General features: G+C 28.0%; 2 protein-coding genes across 4 annotated transcripts; one reads left to right on the forward strand and one right to left on the reverse strand.

Annotated features, from left to right (window-relative positions):
- Positions 1-2,313: 2,313 nt before the first annotated feature.
- LOC127289914 (guanine nucleotide-binding protein subunit beta-like protein 1) lies at positions 2,314-4,725 on the forward strand. Its single transcript, XM_051318180.1, has 5 exons — positions 2,314-2,447; positions 2,854-3,006; positions 3,216-3,394; positions 3,545-3,881; positions 4,066-4,725. Exons 2-5 carry the CDS (start codon positions 2,863-2,865, stop codon positions 4,363-4,365), a joined length of 960 nt encoding a protein of 319 aa, XP_051174137.1. The 5' UTR covers positions 2,314-2,447; positions 2,854-2,862; the 3' UTR covers positions 4,366-4,725.
- Positions 4,726-5,420: 695 nt separating this feature from the next.
- On the reverse strand, positions 5,421-19,279 carry LOC127289915 (sine oculis-binding protein homolog A). 3 transcript variants are annotated; one of them, XM_051318183.1, is made up of 6 exons: positions 18,786-19,279; positions 17,158-17,340; positions 10,331-10,691; positions 7,113-7,321; positions 6,338-7,029; positions 5,421-6,255 (listed from the first exon to the last, which is right to left on the reverse strand). In XM_051318183.1, exons 2-6 carry the CDS (start codon positions 17,329-17,331, stop codon positions 5,580-5,582), a joined length of 2,112 nt encoding a protein of 703 aa, XP_051174140.1. In that variant the 5' UTR covers positions 17,332-17,340; positions 18,786-19,279; the 3' UTR covers positions 5,421-5,579. The 3 variants fall into 3 exon arrangements, with proteins under 3 accessions (XP_051174140.1, XP_051174139.1, XP_051174141.1); XM_051318182.1 differs by having other exon boundaries at positions 17,158-17,558; positions 18,786-19,278; XM_051318184.1 differs by having other exon boundaries at positions 17,158-17,558; positions 19,131-19,270.
- Positions 19,280-19,641: the final 362 nt, after the last annotated feature.

The following is a 19,641-nucleotide window of genomic DNA, read 5'->3' on the forward strand; positions in this document are numbered from 1 at the left end:
CGTTTTTTGATATCCGTCTAGCCGGACGTTTAGACACTTTGTAATTAAATAGTCTAATTTATTTAATCTTAATTAAAAAAAATATTAAGAAACTTTCTCAAAAATGAACAATGGAAATATTAAAATATCATTATTCTTTGAAGTTTTGAATATATTATATTAATGTAACGTACATATAAATATAATAATTGTGGGTGTTTGTGTGTCGGTAAAATAAATATCAGACTAAAATTACCAACTGTAGAGAATATGACTTCACATTGAAGCGGGAAGAACAACGTCATAAGCTTTGAAGATTCAACATGTTAACAGCATTTGTTTCTTTTGTGAAGTGTGTTAGCCCGTATTACTCCTTATTCAAAGTCAAAAAAGAAATATTTTTTTTTAATTTCGACAATATCTTGCATTTTAATACTCGTTCAGAGGTGTTAATGTTTCTTTTTTGTATAAGTTTGCGAGACAATATATAATTTTTACCTAACAGCCATCTTTAAAACAACTTGTGATTTTGGGGTTATAGTGTTTGTGTTGTCATTTGTCTTCGCCAATATTTAATTTAATTTATTTGAAGATTTTACTAATTCTTTTTATTTTCGAGTTAAATATATAGAAAAAAAGTAATAAAGAATAAGTGAAATTTACTTTACTGTTTTTACTGTTTCAGGAAGTTTTCATAGTGGCGTTGGCGATGATAGTGACAAACCCATGCAATTCATCCTCGCTTTATTATAAAAAAGGTAAAATATTATTAATTTTTACAATTTTTTTTGTACTCAATATTCTGTTAAAAGTTCAATTTTTCTTTTCTTTTCTTAAATACTAGTAATATTTACAAAAATTTGATATTTTTAATGTTTATTGGAAGATAATTTTTATAATTTCTTTATACTTATTTTAATTTCTATATTAATTTAAATTTAATTAAATTTTAGTGATTAAGTGATCCGTGTGCTGAAGGACCTTATGAAGAACAGGAATCTTAACATTGAATATATAGTGGACATCATCATTCATTTCTTCAACACTCGTTTCCATTTCTAAGAGAAATTCTTCTATATTTTCAACTGAGGTTAATTCGTTGTTTTCTTCATCCTGCTTTAGAAGAAAGAGAAAATATAAGGAGGAGCAACTTATCAGTCATCATATCGGAAATAATCCGCGATTTTGTAAGTCCCTCTTGTCTCTATTATATTGTGGCGGAGTCAAGTTGTAACAATTTTAGAAAATTTCTTAGTGACATCTAATTGAATTAATATATTATTTAACTTTGTTTTATATATTTTTTCAATTGAAAAGTGGATTTCTGATTATTATGTGTTTCTTAGAGTTAGTTATATTATGTATTTTTCTTGGTACACGCGAACATCAATATGAAATATTTAAAGTTAAAAAGATTCAAGTTTTTAATTAGATATAACTATTTTTTTATTAATTAGAAAAGTTGTGAAAAATAATTTTTTTTTCTGATGCCAAGAAAAATATGAAATATATTTTTAATTATTTTAACTATTTTTATTAAAATTAGTGTATATTTATTTTTTAAAATTCAATTTATTAGTATTTCAGTATTTTTTTATTTTAATAATTGCATTTTAAAATTTACTATTTTAATTATTTTCTTTTTACGTTTATTGTCTGCTAATTTAGATTATTAAATATTGTCATTTGTTAATAAAAGTAAATAATATATGATAAAAAAATAAATAGTTTAGAGGAGAGTTTTAACAATATTTTCTTTCAGGATAAAAGGTACTGTGTAAATTTTTCTTTTATTAAGAGTCGATTATTTTTTATCATTGGCTTTTAATATTTTTATCCACTTCGTCACTAAGAGATTTTCTTGTTCTTTCCACATCCGATTAATTTTATTTTCTTGTTAATTTTTAATTATTTTGATATTAACTTTGCTATTTGAATTAGGGGAGGGGTTTTAAATACACAATTACAATAATTAAAATATTTATATAACTAATTCTTGAATTCAATGAGTTACTTGTTAACTTATTGTTAATTTAAATTTAGTTACTTCTCAATATTTTTACAAAAAGAGAAATATAGATATTTTTTTGCTTATTTTTTTTTTAAACATTTACTATTATTTATTTACACTTTAAACTTTTGTATTTATTTAGCTATTTTGGCTATTTATTTACATTTCTATTTTATTTGAATTCAATTTTTGCGATCGTAGTGCTTGCGACCTTAGTGTTCATTCCGAGAAGCAGTGTTTGCTTCAAATCGCGAGTCACTAAATCCCAATAATAAGTTTCGCGCAATCTGTTTACAATAACCTAAAGGTTAATTTTCATTTAAATTCTACGTCGTTCAAAATAAAAATTCTTTTTATTTTTAAAAATAAATCTTTATATAGTAAATAGAATTTATTTATATGAAGATAAAAAATCTAAAAGCTACAATAATTAGACTTTTAAAGTCCTATGAAAAGTGTGAGTTATTTATTTTGTTTTGTCAGCTGATGTATGTTGACAGTTTGCTCATTGAGCCGGTAATCAACACACACACACACACAATTCAAGGGCAAATATGGCCACAATAGAGGAAGAAAGGAAGAAGACGGGAGGTACGAACGACGCGTTTCGCCAAAAATGGTTTGACAGCCTTCAAAATTAATAGATTTCGCATTTATTCGATATGTGTAGATTACTTGATTGTTTTCTGCATCTAATTCAATAATAATAAGCAAATAGTTGAATGCAAATTCATTTATTCAGTTCGTTTATTTTGTAACGTGTCGTGAGCCTCCCGTCTTCTACTATCGTTTAGTATACGTTATTATATTTCAAAATTTATTATTGACAACAAAAAAAAAAAGTGAAAACATTTTGTAATTAGTGATCAAAAATGGCAATTCTTCCTCCTGATCCGGCTTATTTATTACGTGGTGATATGGGTCCCGTCCACAGTCTTTTATTCCGAGTTTCGCCTTATGTTGAGCATATTTATGCAGGAACTGAAAGTGGCATAATTCATATTTGGGATTTAAAGGTATTTTTGTTTGTCTTCTCTAAAAAAGAAAATTTTTTCAAAAAATTATCTTTTTTTTTAAAACAAATTTAGTATTTTGTGTAGTTTCAAATCATTTTTCAATATGGTATTCGTATTTCTTTGTTTATATTAGATATTATTATTTTGAGATAACAGTTTTTGGGGATAGAGAATTTTGTTTAGAAATAATTTTTGTGTATACCTTTCAGAGGAATCGAGAAATATATAGGCTGACTAAATTTGAAGATCAATGTCAATCTCTAAATTTTCTTAATGACGAGTGTCTTATAACGCAAAGAAAAAGTGGTTCATTTAATATTTGGAATGCTGATGGATCTAATTGGATTCTTGATAAAACAATTGAGACACAAGCAACAAGTTTTTGCAAGTATGTCTTTAAATTGTGCTTAGTTGTTACAATTTGTTTTGTTTATCATAAGAAGGAAAAGTGAAATTAGATTAATATTTAATTCTTTAATCTCTAATGATTAAATTTAGTTTATTTAGTATTAATTGTGTTTTATTATATTCTATTTAGGAGTAAGGTTTTATTAGAGGACTCAATTCTAGTTCCTTTGAAAAATTCTGTAATTGGATTGTTTTCGCTTAAATCTTCGGAAATTGAGGAGGAATTAGATCCACTAAAAGTAGCTGAATGTGAAACAAAACAACTTGGCGAATTGATGTCTATTAAGCCATGTATACAAGATCAAAAATTAGTATTGGCAGCTTATGAAAGTGGTGACATTGCTTTATGGGATTTGAGAATGAAAAGCATTTTGTCTTGGCTAAAAATTGAACAGTGTCCATTCAGTATTGATTTAGATGAAACATTAAAATTAGGGATTGTTGGCAGTTCCACAAATAAATTAGAGGTAAACAAATTGCTTATATAGGTTTTAATTATTATATTTTGTCCAAAGTTTTTGCGATCTATTTTTTTAAAATAATTTTAATGTGTGTTAAAATTTTTTTGAAAATATTGACTGCACGAAAATTTGGTTAAAATAAAATAGATTGAAATAAATATTTTTAAATGGGTTTCTTTTTCTGAATAAGGTTTTTGATATGAAAAAAACCAATTTGAATCTCAAAACTGTGCTGACGATCAAAAACGAGGGTGTTGCTGTTGTTGCATCAAGGCCCGATTCAAAAGTATTTACAACTGGAGGTTGGGATGGTCGATTGCGAATCTTTTCATGGAAATCATTGAGGCCTCTGGCTGTTTTGGATCAACATCGTGGTGGAATTTATGATATCGCATACTCAGGTGGTAAAGTCGAGTCTTACAATAGCAAATGTTTGATGGCAGCAGCTGGTAAAGATGGAGTTATTTCTCTTTGGGACCTTTACAATTGAAAATTATAATTTAAAAAATTTAAATTATAAAATTAAAACAAAAAGTTTAAAACAAACCACATTTTCTATATTATGAAATTGGTTTAAAAAAAAGTACAAAGAGCCAAAGATAAGTATCCGTTTTACAAAAGCGTTAGTCTCTTGCCTTATATAGACTAGAAATAAATTTCTAGAAAAATAATGAGCATCGAGAACAAACGCTATGACTGAATTAGTGATGTTAAAAAAAATATAGTTGAGGGATAGATCTTTAAAGTTCCTAAGTCCAATAATTTTGTACCTCATAAAAAAAAGGAGGAAATTTCAATATTGTTTAATAGATATCTATTTTTACTATGAGAATTATTATTTGTTAGTTTTGAGGATATCGACTGGACTGTTAACTATATAGTTATCACTATAGGTTAACTGAATTATAGTTTAGGAGATTAAGGCTGTGCAGGTTTTCAAGTATTTATATAGATAATGGAACTTTGGAGAAATATTCATTAATAAGAGAAATATATATTAAATCTTTTAAATTTTTCGAAAATTGTTGAACAATGTTTACCTTATTTGAAAGTTTCAGTTTAATAATGCAAAATACTTAAACGTTTTGTTGGATACTTTTCTTTAATTCATGCTCCGAAATCTGATATATATATATATAATATATTGAGATACTAAAAAAGTATGCTTTTTTTTATTATATTCCTGTAAAAATACCATTAAACAATCCAAATAAGTTGGAAATATTCCTATAAGACGTATTTAATTTAAGAAATTTTTAATTAACATTTTTTTTAATGTTTGTAAGTTTGTTTTATTTACAAAATTTTTAAAAGTTTATTTTTATTATATTATTATAATAATATATATGATAATTTTTTGTTCACTTTTTAATTTTTCCATGAAAATTATAAAAAAAAATTAATTTAACTTAATTTCATCTTTGGTATAATTGAAGACTTCATTATTCGAACGTCATAAAATATTTTATTATTTTGAGATTTGAAATTTTTTTTCTTTTTTTTTTTTTTTGACAACGAGAAATTGAATCACAGAATGGCTTACTCTTGTTTTCTACAGTAAATATAATAATTGATAGATCACGATCAGTTTTAATAGATAAATACATATTATGTAAAACATAAGTTGTACATTTAAAACACAACTATATATATAAATCATATAATAGCACCATATAAAGAGAAGGCTAGAGGCATTTAACGTTTTTAAACCGACATTTTTCGTTTTAATTGTATTTCGATTTCTTCTGAAGTTTCAGGATTTCGTCTCCTCTTTCGTGAAGGTCTCGAATTTTTCGATGTTAAACAAATTGGTTTTACTTTCGCTTCTACTGTTTCGTTAGAATAAATTTTCGTTGTTTGTAAATCTGAAGTAGAAGGTGAGGGGGGTTTTATTATTTCCGATACTTCTGGAGGTTCTTTTGTCTCTGAAGTGGAAACTTTTCGTTTTGATAAGTCTTCTGGTATCGATGTTCCTGAGACTTTTTCATCTTTCATTGATAAATCACCATTTTCTTTAAGTAATTTACTAAACATTGGTATTGGTAATGGAATTGGTATTGGAATTGGTATTGGAATTGGATATGGAACTAAAACAGTTACAGGTGGTAAAAGAGAAGACGATGATGATGATGTTGTTGTTGTTGTCGATGAAGATGATGATGAAGGTGAATTGAGGGGAATTTGAGGACGAAGGGGAATCATTGGTGGTCTCACTAATAATGGTCTTCCAGGATGCATACCCAGATGTGTCGGAAATTTAAATGGAGTATGTTGAGGAAGTACAATTCTTGGAGTTGAGTTCGCCATAAGCGATAATGTCGGAGTTGATTGTTCTGATGCCCATGTTGGCGATTTTGAACTTTTCTTTGGTTTCGTAATTCTAAAATAAGAGAAGTTGTTAAATTTTATTTTTTAATTATTAACATGATGTTAAATGATGTTTAAAATTTGTATATATCTACCCATATCGAATGTTTCTTCGTCCTCTGCTATTTTCTTTATGTATCGATTCAGATGTGTCTTTTATGATTAAAGTTTCTCTCGAAAATCCCTCTAATTCATGAGAGCTTCCTGAATCCTGAATTGTTGAATTGACATAATTTTTACTTCTGTCACGAATCATAGGTGAAATAGAAGTTCCAAATTTAGAAAGATTCTCCGCTGGGAATTGAAATCTTATTTGTTCCATAAACTGTTCATTTTGTCTTCTAGGCTCATCTTCTTTTTCAGAATTTTTTCGAATTCTCATTACATTTTCATCTTCATCAACTCTAACATCCATATCTTCTTCATTTTTTCCCCTACGTGCAATATCTCGAATGCGAAAAGAATTTTTGTCTTTTGTACATTTATTATTGGTTTCTCTTTTGTTTTCCTCTTCCTGATTTAATGATTCGTCATCATCATGAATTGATGATGATCTCGTCACTGGATCGTCATCAACAATTAATTCTTCTGAACGACTTGTAGGTGATATACAATCACGATACCACAGTTCTGGTGTTATTAAATTACCAGTTCCGAGATTCGTTGAGGAAATAGTATTGTTGAGGCCATGTAGGGCCAAGTGTGCTTGTGTCTCGCGGCAAAATATATTCATTTTGTATTGATTTAAACATTTTTGACTGCAAAATTGAAGTTGATTATCACCATCCTGTAAAATAAAAGTAAATATTTATAGAATATAGCAATTTTACAGTTAATTATTTAAATGGTCAATTTTGTTTTTAAACAAACCTGAAAATCGGTGTAGCTCATAGAAGGACGAACGTGTCTACACCAATCACATGTTCTTGCTCTTTTGAATGCTGCTCGTCTGCCCGCAGCAAAACAAGATTCACTGCAAAATTGACCGGAACTACTCGCTTTTCCATAGGTGACACAAGCACCTCCTGGTTCCCATGTACCTTCCGCTCGACCACACCAAGAACACATCGTGGCACCATCTGAAAAAATTCAATCATTAATTGTCATCATTCTATGTTATTCCTTTTTCATTGATTTAAAAATCAAAAACTTCTATTTTTTTCCAAAAAAAAAAAAAATTGATTCAAAAATATTGTAGAAAGTGAAATTTCTTAAAAAAAAAAATTCTTCGATAATTTTTACAAAATTTTACTATCATTTTTATATTTCAAAATGATATTTTATGACAAGTTTTGAAAGAACTGTTGTATCTAATGAAAAAATCAGTCCCTCATTTTCAGGATGAACACGTTAAGAAATAAAACGCTTTCACATGGTAAAGAGATCTTCAGCATCCGTAATATTATACACAGATGAAGTGAACTGTGACAAGTATTCAAGTAACAATTGTTGATGTAGATGCGAAAAACAGTACATATTATATATATATATACATATTTAATGACAAGAACATTAGTAATGTAACATATATTGTTACTCGAAATTGTAATCGTTTGCAAAAATTCTCTTCGTATGCAAAAGTATAAATTTACTACGCACGGTTAACTTGCAAATGACTCCTTTGGTGTTAAATTGCACTATCAAGTAATACTCATATAACGATCAGTATTACGTCTCAATACGACGTTCTCAGTTTTCTTTATTCCTCGTTTGGGTCATGATTCACGGTACATATAAGGATGCGTGTAAAACCTTGTAAAATTGTATATAATATTATTTTTTTTTAAAACAATTTTTTTTTTTTTTACTTTTTTTTCATTTTGATTATTTGAATCTCAATTGATGAATTTTGAATTTATTTTTAAACATTTGGGATTTTGAAATTAAATTCTAAATGTTTGATATAGATTGGGAAAAAGATGAAAACTTGGCGAACGTGTGATATATATATATATATATATATATAGCTGAATAAAGATATGTAGAATGAGGCAAAATAGTCTGGCCAAGGGTGTATCCCTTGCTGACACCTGAACGTTGCGTATCGAGTCACCTTTGAAGGTGACGCTACAGCATTTCGGAGTCACATCTTTTCCAAGTCGGGGCTTCTCCAATATCGTAGTGTAGTAAATAATTACAGCTGCATCCTCGCCTCCCACGTTCCGTCAGGCAACCCCTGTTTATTTGGCATTGCAGCTTCACCTTTTGCTCATTCGAACCATTCCGTCATAGGAGCTTCTAGGGTTTCAAGCTCTCTACTCTGATCCACGTTACTTTACTGTTCTATTCGATAGTCTGGGTATAACATTCAACTTTCGCGCTGATTTTACTTGGGGGAAAATATAGTATAGAATGTTACGGAAAATCCAATGTAACGGAATTAGAGATGTTCCCCCCCTATATTTTTCCCGTAGCTGTTTTCGCTGATAGATTTTCAAAGGCGAGAATAAAATCAGAAATCAGCTATATAGAGATGTGTGTGGGTAAGCGCGAAGAGAAAAGAAGAGAAGGCTTTAAATTACCGAAGGCCACCGACCGTGCTACTGCGCAAATGTATCCGAAAATATACACAGTCGATTGCTTCAACGTGTCTATTTGATATCCATGATCTAGACTCCTTTCGTCCTTTTTAAACATAGCCTACACAAGAAAATTTTTTATAATATAAATATAAAAAATCTTTTTTTTTTTAATAATAATTGTAGGAAGGTAGTAGTAGTAACACTACGGGGTAATAGTGATAGTGGTACTAGGGTGCAAATTCCAAAGTTCGTTTTGAAGACAATCCTCTTTGAACAATCGAATATCATTATATATAAGATTGAGTCTCATTTTCTTCTTTCAAATAATTGGTCGAGGTTCAATAACTCATCCAGAGGTATTTCGTGCCCTAAATTTAAATAAAAAGAGTAGGAGTTGATTTGCTTGTTTGTCGAATGAATATTTTTTTCAACAATATTATATAGTTTAAGCATATAGAAAGAGCCCCATATCGGATTGCGTTGCGCTATTTCCGTAGCACGAAGTAAACGCAGACTGGAAGACGATGAGGTTACTAAAATACTCATGTCCAAGTGATCGGGCTGACTTTGGATTCTGTTTAGAATATTCACCCAAGTTTTTAAAACAATGTTTCACTTAATGAAAATATCTCTAAGCTCTTCATTTTCATAGACAAAATTCACGCCTGGCATTGTAAATCTTGATGAATGTAATTATAATAATAGTCGAGTCACTGCGCGTTTCTCTTGTTTTCTTGTTGACGTCAAACATAAATACTGTTGATAAAGTTCATTATGAATTTTTGATGCTTAGTTTTAATTTTTGTGTATGGAAAATTTTTAATAGCACTATTTAAACCATAAGTTCAATTTATGACCTTAAAAATTTTGATTTTATTTAAATACGTATATAAATTTTAACGGCAATTACACAGGAAACTTGACGTTTAATTGAAGTTATAATAACTTTTTGAATCATAGATAAGGTCATATCAAAATTTCTACATGAAATGTAATGTAACACATCAAAGTCTATACATATAAATGATAACACAGGTGCCTATATGAAGTAATTGAACAATTTTATGGTTTCGTGCAAGTTGCAAGATAACTTTGTAACTTCTTAAAGTTAAGTTTGTATATCCAGTCACAAACCACCCCCTCAATTAACTCCTTTTCATCATCATCGTTTTCAAACCTATAACAAATCAAAACTTCCAAGTCTTTCTACACTTTACCTTCAAAATGTGATCTTGTCATTAATTTGGCTTCCTTTGCAATAACGCAGGAAGTTGTTTTTGTTTTCTACTTTGTGAAATAAAATTTTTGTTTCGAAAATAAAGTAAAAAATATATGAAATTTAGTAAAATATAATAAAAGATTGAAAAAAAAAATCTAAAAGCTATTCAGATTGAACAAAATTTTATTTTTTTTTTTCATTTTTTATCTTCTCCAATTTAATTTGAATATAGGGAAAAATTTACAAAGTTATGGTGTTTGCTTTCATTTTCTATATGTTACAAACATTTATGTATTCGAGGTTTTCTTTTTTTTTCTTATCGACGGAAATATCAAATTTGATCTCACCTGGTGAATCGGATGCTGAATCACTATTCTCATGAGCACGAGGACTGGCTAGTCCCGTTTGTAATGAGAGTGGAGATGATGTGGGTGGACCACTGTTTTCCTTAATTGATATCACAGAGATATTTGTGGGAGGTGACCTCGACGATCTGGAATGGGGTGAAACGGAAGGATTTGTAGATATTGGCGAATTAGAGGCAATTGTTTTCGATGCTAAAGAGCGGGTCAAAGTTCGCGAAGAATGCTGTTTTGACGATGCGGACGATACAAAGTGATCCAAATTTAAACCTCTTGTACATCCACTGTCCACTTTTTCGTAGCCGTACAATCCCAAAAATTCACTCATTGCTGATGCTGCGTATTCCTGAAAGAAAATATATTATATTTATAGTTCTTTATCTTCTCGATTTTCAAATTTTTTTCACAATTTAGAGAAAGAGTGATTTATATTTTCTCTAATTTTGAAATTTTTTCAAGAATAGTATAACAGGAGAATATGCTTGAATTCTACATAAATTCTGATAGTTATCTATTTTGTTGAGTACATTTTTTTTTTAAAGTTATCTTCAGAAAAAGAGTAAATTGTTTTATAGGAATATAAAACTCCCATTTCCCCGTCGTCGATAATAAGTAAGAAAATCCGTTTTCTTGTGACTTACATTGGACGATCAATGAGAAATTAGATCCCTTAGGATTTGTTAAACCTTGATAGAAAGTAACGAGCCTCGTTATAAGAAAAAGGATTAGTCAAATATCAAGTAACATCTCCGAGACATTCTAACGATTCGATATTGATGATCTTATTAATATCATTTATTATTGTATAGCTATTCATCCCATTGGTATAACAAAACAAAATTTTTCAATGATTTTAATATATACATGACATTTTATATTATAATATCGAAAAGTTAATAATAACTCTGAAATCTATATATTCATGATCATTATTCTTCATGATGATGGATATATAACGTTATTATTGTTATACAAAATTGAATGAAGCAATTAATTAATTCTTTCCCTATAATATATTTTTCGAAATAATTATATTTTCATGAATGATGAAATTTTATTTATATGCAAGCTTGATGTTTGAATAAATGGTGATCTTGTGGATGCATTTAGGGCATATGAAGTGGCATACTTGTATATGTATATATATGATACATATATATGTATACATACCGGCACATGTACGAAAGTGCTTACATATATATAGATAAAGCAGAATGTGATACTGTGAAAAGTGCGTGTGTGTAAACTGTACATATATGCATGTGTATTTCTATACACGGATATAGGTATCGGGATATCGCGTGGCGGGTGGATCAATCCATTAGTCGGCCCGTCTCGGTTACACTGTGCACTGAGCCTTTCTTACCCTCATCGTCCATTGTACACCACATAATAATAGTAATAATATCAACAATGGTATAACGATGTCACAGGATCGTTTTTCCTGATCTCTTTCGGCAAAAATTACATTGCACATATTAACGTGTGACTTGAATGAAATTAGTCTCTTCTATATATTTAATAACTTTGTTTTAAATATATAAAAGTAAACACATATGTTATAATTGAGAAAAACATTTTTAAATTCAGCATGAGCTGCTGGTTTTAAGTTGAAATTCATCACTGGCATATAAAATCCATTAAGAAATTCAACAAGTCTTAAAAATTAATTTTTACTGCTATGGTTATTGAGAATTTTTTTTTTTTTTTTTTTTAACGAATTGATTACAATCAGAGCTTATATGCACCTGCATGAAAATAAGTTGTGCGTGTGTTGATCTTTTGGAGTCACAATCCTCATGATACTACTACTTCCTGTGTGTGCGTGAGAAATCCGATCCTCCGTCTATCGGCGGGTGTCATTGGATATCTCATTCATTATTCGCACGACACCTTTATACTCGCGCACGTTCGCGCAAAAGAGGAGATGTATATAAGTTAAATAGAAATGATCGCGATTTTCATTTATTTAGTCATTGCAAAATGCTTTCAATTTATCGACAATAGACATGCACTTTATGTAAATTAATCTTATTGTTTTTAAAATCAATTTCATTTATATACGATTGTAATTTTTGAGATTAAAGAAATTAACGCTTTATAACATCCAAAGATATTTTTCATGGTAGATTTTTTTTTTAATTTTCTAATCAACATAAAGTTGATAATTTTTACGAGAAATTGCATTTGTTTGAGTGTTTTATGATCCGTAACGTATATATGACATGAAAAAGCCAACATGCAAGGTGGATGGGTATTGGGTTTCTTTTTCTGCACAGTGAAGTTAGTAGTATAGATGCAATTCTATATGTATTCATATATATACCTGAGCATATATGTATATATATACATATATATATATATATATATATATATATATATATATATATATATATATATATATATATTTAGAATATGTATACCATGAGGATAGTATATTATAATTATATACAGTGACAGATACACAAATCCAGGAATAAAAGCAAAAATATGTCTTTATATGTTGTTATAGCAGTGCAAGTACCCTTGTAATCTCTGTTCGAAGATCATTTTGCCATGGATCATGTTACTGATTCATGTTCAGTATATAGAAACTTTCAACAAATTGCAATAAGCCCTTCATAAATTGATATTACGTGATTAATTTAATTTGCGTATTTTTCTTTCATGTTTTCAATATATATATGAATTACGGATTATATATGATCAAATTTCAACTTGAACGAATTTTATAGCGAATTGTTATATATTCTCTGCAAAAAAATTTTTTGTTTGGTACGTGTTAGTTTATTATTACAGATTTTGAAGCACGCGCATCTTTTCGTTATCGTTAAAATATAATCCGCCCACTTATTATCCTTCACAAAACCTGGAATCATTATATTACTTTACTTGGATCAAATTTCCAAACGTTGACCGCTTTGTAGTTATACCATTTTCTTGTACCTGTGTACTTCATCATAATATTCGTTTTGTAGACATTTTTTATTTCTTATATAATATTTATGCAATATTTTATTTATCAATTCTAACGAAATTTGGTGAAATAAAAATACAAATTTGAGTCAATAAAAATTTCTGTGAAATGGAATTTAGTTAAATGGATATGATGAGGCTCTGTTAAATGAAAATTTGGATATACATCTTTCATAAAAGAGAGAACAATAAAAATATAAGAAACTGATTGCTTTTGTGATTAGGGAAAATAATTGTTTAAGTTTTTAGTTCAAGTTACAGTTTTGTGGATATATCTCGTAACATTGTCAGACTGTGCAATAGTAAATGGGGTTGACAAATGTGGCGCGTGGGTAGCAACCGGAACTCCCTCATAAATACTTTGACTTTTTTGTATAAAACTATTATTTTCTTGATTCTTTGGAAACTTGATATATAGGTTGTTACAAACTTTTGACATAATGCTACAGTACAGGTAACTGATTTGTCCCCTTTTTTTTTTATTTTGTAGATTTTGAAAGGTTTTTCAAAAGTTGATTATCTTCTTCATTTAAACCATTTTTTTTTAAATAGTGTGGCTTGTTAATATTTGGACAACCGAAATTTTATGGTTTGACCCAATATATAAAAATTAATAAATCTGAAAACAAGAGATCCAATCACTCATTGTGAATAATACAATTTGGAGAAATTCAAATTTAGAGGGAGGTACGTCATCGTAAAATGGAACTATAAACTGTTACAAATTATAACCGATTGGTTAATATCAATAGGAAGATATAATAAAGCCTGAGAGAAGCACGACTGGTTCATGGCTTGAGGCCAACTTTAGATTAACTTTTCTGTAAGATTAAACCGATTGGTCGGAGTCTGACCAAGTCTGGTTTTAATAATAACTTAATTACGCATGAAATATATTCTTTGAATCCTATAAATTATATGAACGAAGAATCATTTTAATTTTTGCAATTGTATGCCATATACAATATATATGTGTGTATATCAAATTTCAACTTGTTGCAATTAATATATATTATACAGTAAAGTAATTTGATTCTAAAATCAATTTACTGTATAGTATTAATTTATTTTTCTCTAATTGGACTAATTTTCAATGTTTATTTATGAAAATATATATAAGTAAATTGAAACTAGTTTGAAATAAATAAATATATTTACAATAAATAATACATTGCAATATTGTTTTATTATTTCGATGCAAATTTTAAAATATATATTATTAAATTTTTTTTTACAAATAAAATACGAATATTTTCATTTGAAATCAAATATCAGAATAAAATTTTTTGTGAATAATTTGTCGAGATGCATGAATATTAAAAATTGTATCAAATAACAGTTAGTGTAAATGAAACTGTAAACAAAATGAAGATTCGGTAAATCTGTTGAAATTTTGTTATTTAACATTTTGAGAGAGGTATAGAAATTCTGTTAAATAAGAATTCGGTTAAACAATAATTCTTCGATGTAAAAATTGAATTCAATAATTCTACTTTTAGAAATTCGACCTTATCAATTTTGGATCATTGGAATATGCTTCCCTAATTTCTCTATATACTTTTTGATGTCTCAAGTTTTTGAGACCGCAATGCAGCGTTCGATTGCAAGTTGAAGTGTAACAGAATCCGAGTTTTAGTTTAGTCGTATATATGAGAGAGAAAGAGAGGGAGAGAGAGAGAGAGAGTGAAAGGGGTGGAAATCGTTTTTATAGGAGTATAGTTGGCAGTTGGAAATGCAGTTTGAGAACCAAAATTCGAGGCATCCAATTATGTATGCGTGCGTGCGCTGGGAAAGCTCACCTGCACGCCAGACAGTTCGACCAGACTACTCTTTAGAAATAACTATTACTTTTACCGCAGGCTTTAAATGTTTCGGCTCGCTACATATTCCCCAACAGAACGTTTTCAGCAGCAAGTGCTAACTGTGCAAAATTAGTCAGGTACCGGAATAGCTTCACTCCATACACTCTATATAGCTTCAAAATCATGGCAACATATATGTACTTTTACCCCGAACCAATGAAAGTTTAATAATTTTTATTTGTCCAAATATTCATCTGACATAACTTTAATTTAACTAAATTTTCCATATGACTGAATTTTCATTCACTTTGAATTTTTGTTTTGTAGAATTTCCATTGATTAAAAATTTTTAAATTACTAGATGTACACAGAAAATTATAAGGTATTATAATAAGTTGCAACGCTTATTATTTTAATCCAATTTTGCTTATTTTAATACCAAAATAAATTAATAAATAAATTTAACGATTCTTGTATAGTATAATTTCCCACAAATGGATGAAATTTTTGCTCGTGATTTTTTCAATTGTTATCATATTTATGTATAAGTAAATATGTATAATTATTGCTGTGGATTTATATCGAAAAATATTGTAAATGCGCGTATGTATATGAAATTTGAAACTTGATGTATAAAATATATGAAAATAGGTATATGGTAGCCGGTAGTTAAGAGAAGGTGGCAAAGAAATTTTTTTACGCAGGGAAATCGAGTACCTTCAGGTGAGCATATACACAAGGCAAAATATATAATGATGAGAAGCAAGCCGTCGGTGTCGTGTTGCAGCCTATTATGATTCTGAATAAATCAGGCGAAGGAGGGTAACACGAGACCCATTGCTTCTCTCTCTATATATATATATGTATATACAAAGTCGTCTCATCTTCGTACACGGGAATACTGTACAACTCCACTACAAGTTGCAGAATGGAGTTGATAGTATGAGTATTTGTAACACGTGTATCAATCATTGCTCTACAAGAATAATAATAATAATAATAATAATAATAATAAAAAAAAAAAATTAACATACTCCTTCATTTTTGGACTTTTTAGATTTAGATCTTCTACAAGTATTATAGATGCAAAATAAAAATTTCCTTAGAACGGCTAAAATGTGTTAGAAATCATAATTGCATTTCGATAATGATTTGACAGTAGAAAAAGATAATTGTTTCCAATACTGTCAGAAAATTTTAATATTTATTCCAATTCACAACTAACAAAATGCTGTGTTGAGTAAAGCAAAATATTTTTTTTCCTGTTTTCAATTGTTCTAGTAATTCTTTTTTTTGTGTATATCTATATCATTTATTGAAAATCGATAAATTTGCGCTTCAAGTGGAATAATCGGTTTTCTTTTTTTTTTTTTTTTAGTTTTTCAAGTTAGCTCTGGGAGATACACTTGAAATTATCGCACGGAAATTCATCGTTTCCTCTATAGGAGTGCCCTGTAATCGTTTCCTGTACTTTCGCAGCACAGCCTAATGTCATTAACAAATTTGTGATCCTTTATCACGCAAATCTGGGTCAATAAACTCTTCTCGAAAAAATAAATTTTCATCTCTAATTGAAAAATGATTGGTGAACTAATAAATTCAGCATTATTGATTAGCTATTTCTCAAATTAAAAAAAAAACGGTCATTTTCTTTGTCTTCAAATTCGTATAGATTTTGTTTTTCAATGCACAATATACACTCAGAAAAAAGATATGTTTGAACCAATTGTACCATTTTTTTATATTTACCCAATTTTTTTGGTTAGTTCAAACAAAATTTGTTTAATTCAAATAAATATTTATTTGATCTAATTAACTGTTTGGTTTATTTTAATAAATTTTTTGAACAAAGAAAAAATTTGATTGAGTTAAATAAACGTTTGGTTTATGCCAACCAAATGTTTGGTTAACTGTATATCAAAGCATTTATTTTGTTGATTTAACCAAAATTTTGTTGCTTCAAACGAATTTTTTTCTGAGTGTATAAAAATGTTTTTTCTTTAATGAAATTAGGAGGAAAAAATATGTACGTACCTTTATTTCATCATCAGGTGCTTCTTTTTTTATTTTTAACGGAATTGGTCGACTAACGGAAGATTTAGAATTTGTGTTGCCATTGGGATTATTTGGTGTTGTTGAATACAATTTTGCGACTCTTCTACGAGAAACGCTGGTCCTCGAGGGTGGTACAGGAAGTCTGTTACTCATTACGCCTTTCTATGTATCACAAATGTATATATTTTGTAATACTTTTCATATGTCCTTCATGAGTCATACGTGAAAATATTTGACCTACAGACGCTTCACTATCAAATAATAGATCAAATTTCACTCATACATCTGAGTTTTGTATTTATATATATACCAAAAATTTCTTCTTTTAATTGTTCTCAATAAAGCAAAAAAGAGAGTGGTCGTATAAGTCAAAGAAAAATCTGTAAATCAGAGTATCAGGGAAAAGTTAGTGATTAGGTATAGGATTATACCAAATTCAAAGAATTAGGTGGAAAGATTGAAATTTAATTTATATTTAATTTCAATTAATTTAATTACTATTGATTCGATTCATTAATTCTAATTATTATAATTCAATTAGTTAATTAATTAACGATTAATTATAATTATTTAATTAATTAAAGTTGAATTTTTAAATTCATTTAAACTTCATTGTGTTAAAAATTTTAAATGTTAAATGCAATTTTAAAATAAGAAATTTATTATGATGTAATAGAAATTATGTGTGATAAATGTTTAATAATAGATAAGCTATTAAATACCTATACAAATGTAAAATAAATTCTCAAATATTTCATTGATAAGTGCGAAACACTTTCCATTGATAATAGTCCATTCATCTCCACGGAGAAGTAAACAACGATGAGAGAGAATAATAATACAAATTAATGTTTTTAACATAATTTGAATTTCTCTTTTTTTAATTTTTAATTATTTTTAAAACAATGAATTTTGATATGTTAAATTTAAATTTATCAAATTTTCTCAATTTCAAAATTATTTCTTTTATATTCCACTTTGACGTATTTCCAGTAATAGTAATATATTAATAATTATTATATTATTATATATTAATATAAAAACTATATTATTTTCTAATTATTAAATAATATGGATTTTTAGTTTTCCTATAAATTTTTTTTTTTTTTTTTTTTTAAATAATAACAATAAGAAATTAAATATGTAAATTCTAATTATTTTTAAATATGTGAAAATAAATTATTTGTTTTGAAATATCTCTTATATAAATAAATTTATTGTTTCTAAATATCTTAAAATTTAATAATGTTACATACGAAAAAAATGACATTTATCGCACTTATTATCATTACACGTGTATCAAAAAATATAGTTTTTCTCAATTATTTATTTATATTAGATATATATATATATATATATAGTGAAACAAGACGATGACAAAGATCATGAAAATAATCTCTCCCAAGAATCAAACGTTTACGCGCCTAAAAATAGTTTGAAAGCTCATTTTAGAACATTACTTTATGCACGAGAAGAACGTGCTCAATTTCCGTGTAATTTGAACTATTGAAATAATGGAAAATATTTCACACGCAAATAACTTATATAATTTTATCACAAAAATGAAAATTCCATATAAATATTAATTTGATAATTTAAAAATTCACCGAAATTTATTGCACGTTGATGTTATTTTCTCTTTGAAGTTCAAAATTGATTTTTGGCGGGTACAATTTGAAATTGAAACTTAACACCGCACCACTTATAATAAAAATATAAAATAATAATTAATCCGATCACGTGAAAATGAGAATAAAAAAATTCGTAAATTAAGTGAATTTAAAATGGACAATTGTTGACATTATGTTAAGTATATATTTTGTATTGTATTAATGAATTTTATTTTATTTTATTTTTTTATTTATTTTTTTTTTTATTTCCGAATGATCGCGCTTGAAAATCGCGTTTGTCTGATGATTATAAACATCTATATAGGAGAAATCAAACAGAACCTGAACACAACCGCGAGGACGCACGAATGCGACGCGCGTAAAAATAACCGTATGTTCCGCGCGCTTCGCGACATCGTACGCGGTCGGTATCACTCGTGTCAATTCGCGAACGTGAACCTGGCTTGCGCGAAACAAGTCAGAACTATGTCCTCGGAATTTGAATATATACCCTTGACCAATACCATCACCTAAAAATGTGCACTGTATATATTTGAAAAATTTATTAACGTAACTATTATTTTCGCCTGTTTATCATTATCAAAAGCAAAATTATTATTGCAATATTGAGCAAAAAAATAAATAAATAAAAATACGTGACATATTAGTACAGTGGAACCTCGATTATCCGAACTTTTTTTTGTCTTTTCATTTTATTAATGTATTTATATCTTAATTATTATTTAATATATATTTAATTTAATATAAATATTTATTTGTAACAAATAATTATTATTTGAATCAATTAAATGCGGTATTTGTTTCAAATACAGAAATTATTGGTTCAAAAATA

This window comes from Leptopilina boulardi, unplaced genomic scaffold (genome assembly GCF_019393585.1).
Source record: "Leptopilina boulardi isolate dan_hultmark-lab unplaced genomic scaffold, ZJU_Lbou_2.1 LbouV2_51, whole genome shotgun sequence".
Taxonomy (NCBI): domain Eukaryota; kingdom Metazoa; phylum Arthropoda; class Insecta; order Hymenoptera; family Figitidae; genus Leptopilina; species Leptopilina boulardi.

Excerpts from the sequence above, each read along its gene's own strand:
- LOC127289914 (XM_051318180.1), top strand. The coding sequence starts at position 2,863 with ATGGCAATTCTTCCTCCTGATCCGGCTTATTTATTACGTGGTGATATG. Across the intron at positions 3,007-3,215 it reads TTCATATTTGGGATTTAAAG|AGGAATCGAGAAATATATAG; the intron begins GTATTTTTGTTT and ends TATACCTTTCAG. Across the intron at positions 3,395-3,544 it reads CAAGCAACAAGTTTTTGCAA|GAGTAAGGTTTTATTAGAGG; the intron begins GTATGTCTTTAA and ends TATTCTATTTAG.
- LOC127289915 (XM_051318183.1), bottom strand. The coding sequence starts at position 17,331 with ATGAGTAACAGACTTCCTGTACCACCCTCGAGGACCAGCGTTTCTCGT. Across the intron at positions 10,692-17,157 it reads CACCTGATGATGAAATAAAG|GAATACGCAGCATCAGCAAT; the intron begins GTACGTACATAT and ends ATTTTCTTTCAG. Across the intron at positions 7,030-7,112 it reads TGAGCTACACCGATTTTCAG|GATGGTGATAATCAACTTCA; the intron begins GTTTGTTTAAAA and ends TTTATTTTACAG.